The sequence below is a fragment of the Rhinopithecus bieti genome, unplaced genomic scaffold (assembly GCF_001698545.2).
Source record: "Rhinopithecus bieti isolate Rb0 unplaced genomic scaffold, ASM169854v2 scaffold_58489, whole genome shotgun sequence".
Classification (NCBI taxonomy): Eukaryota; Metazoa; Chordata; class Mammalia; order Primates; family Cercopithecidae; genus Rhinopithecus; species Rhinopithecus bieti.
The window spans coordinates 1-640 of NW_016897473.1; the positions used below are offsets into that span (position 1 = coordinate 1).

The 640-nt window shown below is 73.6% G+C and overlaps 1 protein-coding gene across 1 annotated transcript; it reads right to left on the bottom strand.

Moving 5' to 3' along the window:
* Window positions 1-6: 6 nt before the first annotated feature.
* Window positions 7-637, bottom strand: LOC108526003 (glycerol-3-phosphate phosphatase; the record flags this gene model as incomplete). The annotated part of the gene is made up of 1 exon (XM_017866722.1): window positions 7-637. A coding segment is annotated over one exon (631 nt), but the record flags the coding sequence as incomplete, so codon positions are not given.
* Between the last annotated feature and the right edge of the window lie 3 nt (window positions 638-640).

Sequence of the window (640 nt, forward strand, 5' to 3'; positions counted from 1 at the left end):
CCGCCCACCCCCCAGCCTCCCGCCCCAGGGCGCACGGACCGGCGATGAAGCGGCCGTTCTCCAGCGGAAGCCGGTTGTCCATGTTTGTGCCCACGAGCAGGCAGCCGGGCTGCTGCAGGTAGCGCAGGGCCTTGGTGAGCTTCATGTAACTGAAGTGCGGGTCAAAGCCCACCACCACTGCGCGCACGTCGGGCTCCAGCGGCGCGTGCAGCCAGTCACCGGGACCCTCGCCCTGCAGTGGCTCGGGCCCCACGCCCACGCTGGTGACGCCCACCGCCTCCAGCTCGGCGGCCAGGGCCGGGCTGCCAAGCACATAGGCCTTGGGCGCGGGCGCGCCGGCCAGGCGCTGGCGCAGGTAGAGCGCGGTGCAGTAGGCCGTGCCGAAAACCTCCAGGCCGGCGCCGGGCCCCGCTGGGCCGCCGAAGCCCAGGCGCCGCAGCTTCTCGGCGTAGGCAGCGCGGGTCTTGCTGCTGTTGTTGGTGATGAAGCCCAGGCGCTTGCCGCGGGCCCGCAGCGCCCGCAGGGCCTCGGGCGCGCCAGGCACGGCCGTCTCCCCGCGCCACAGTACGCCGTCGCAGTCAAACAGCAACGTGTCCACGTCGGCCAGCAGCGCCTGTGCCCGCTCGGCGCTCAGCCGCAC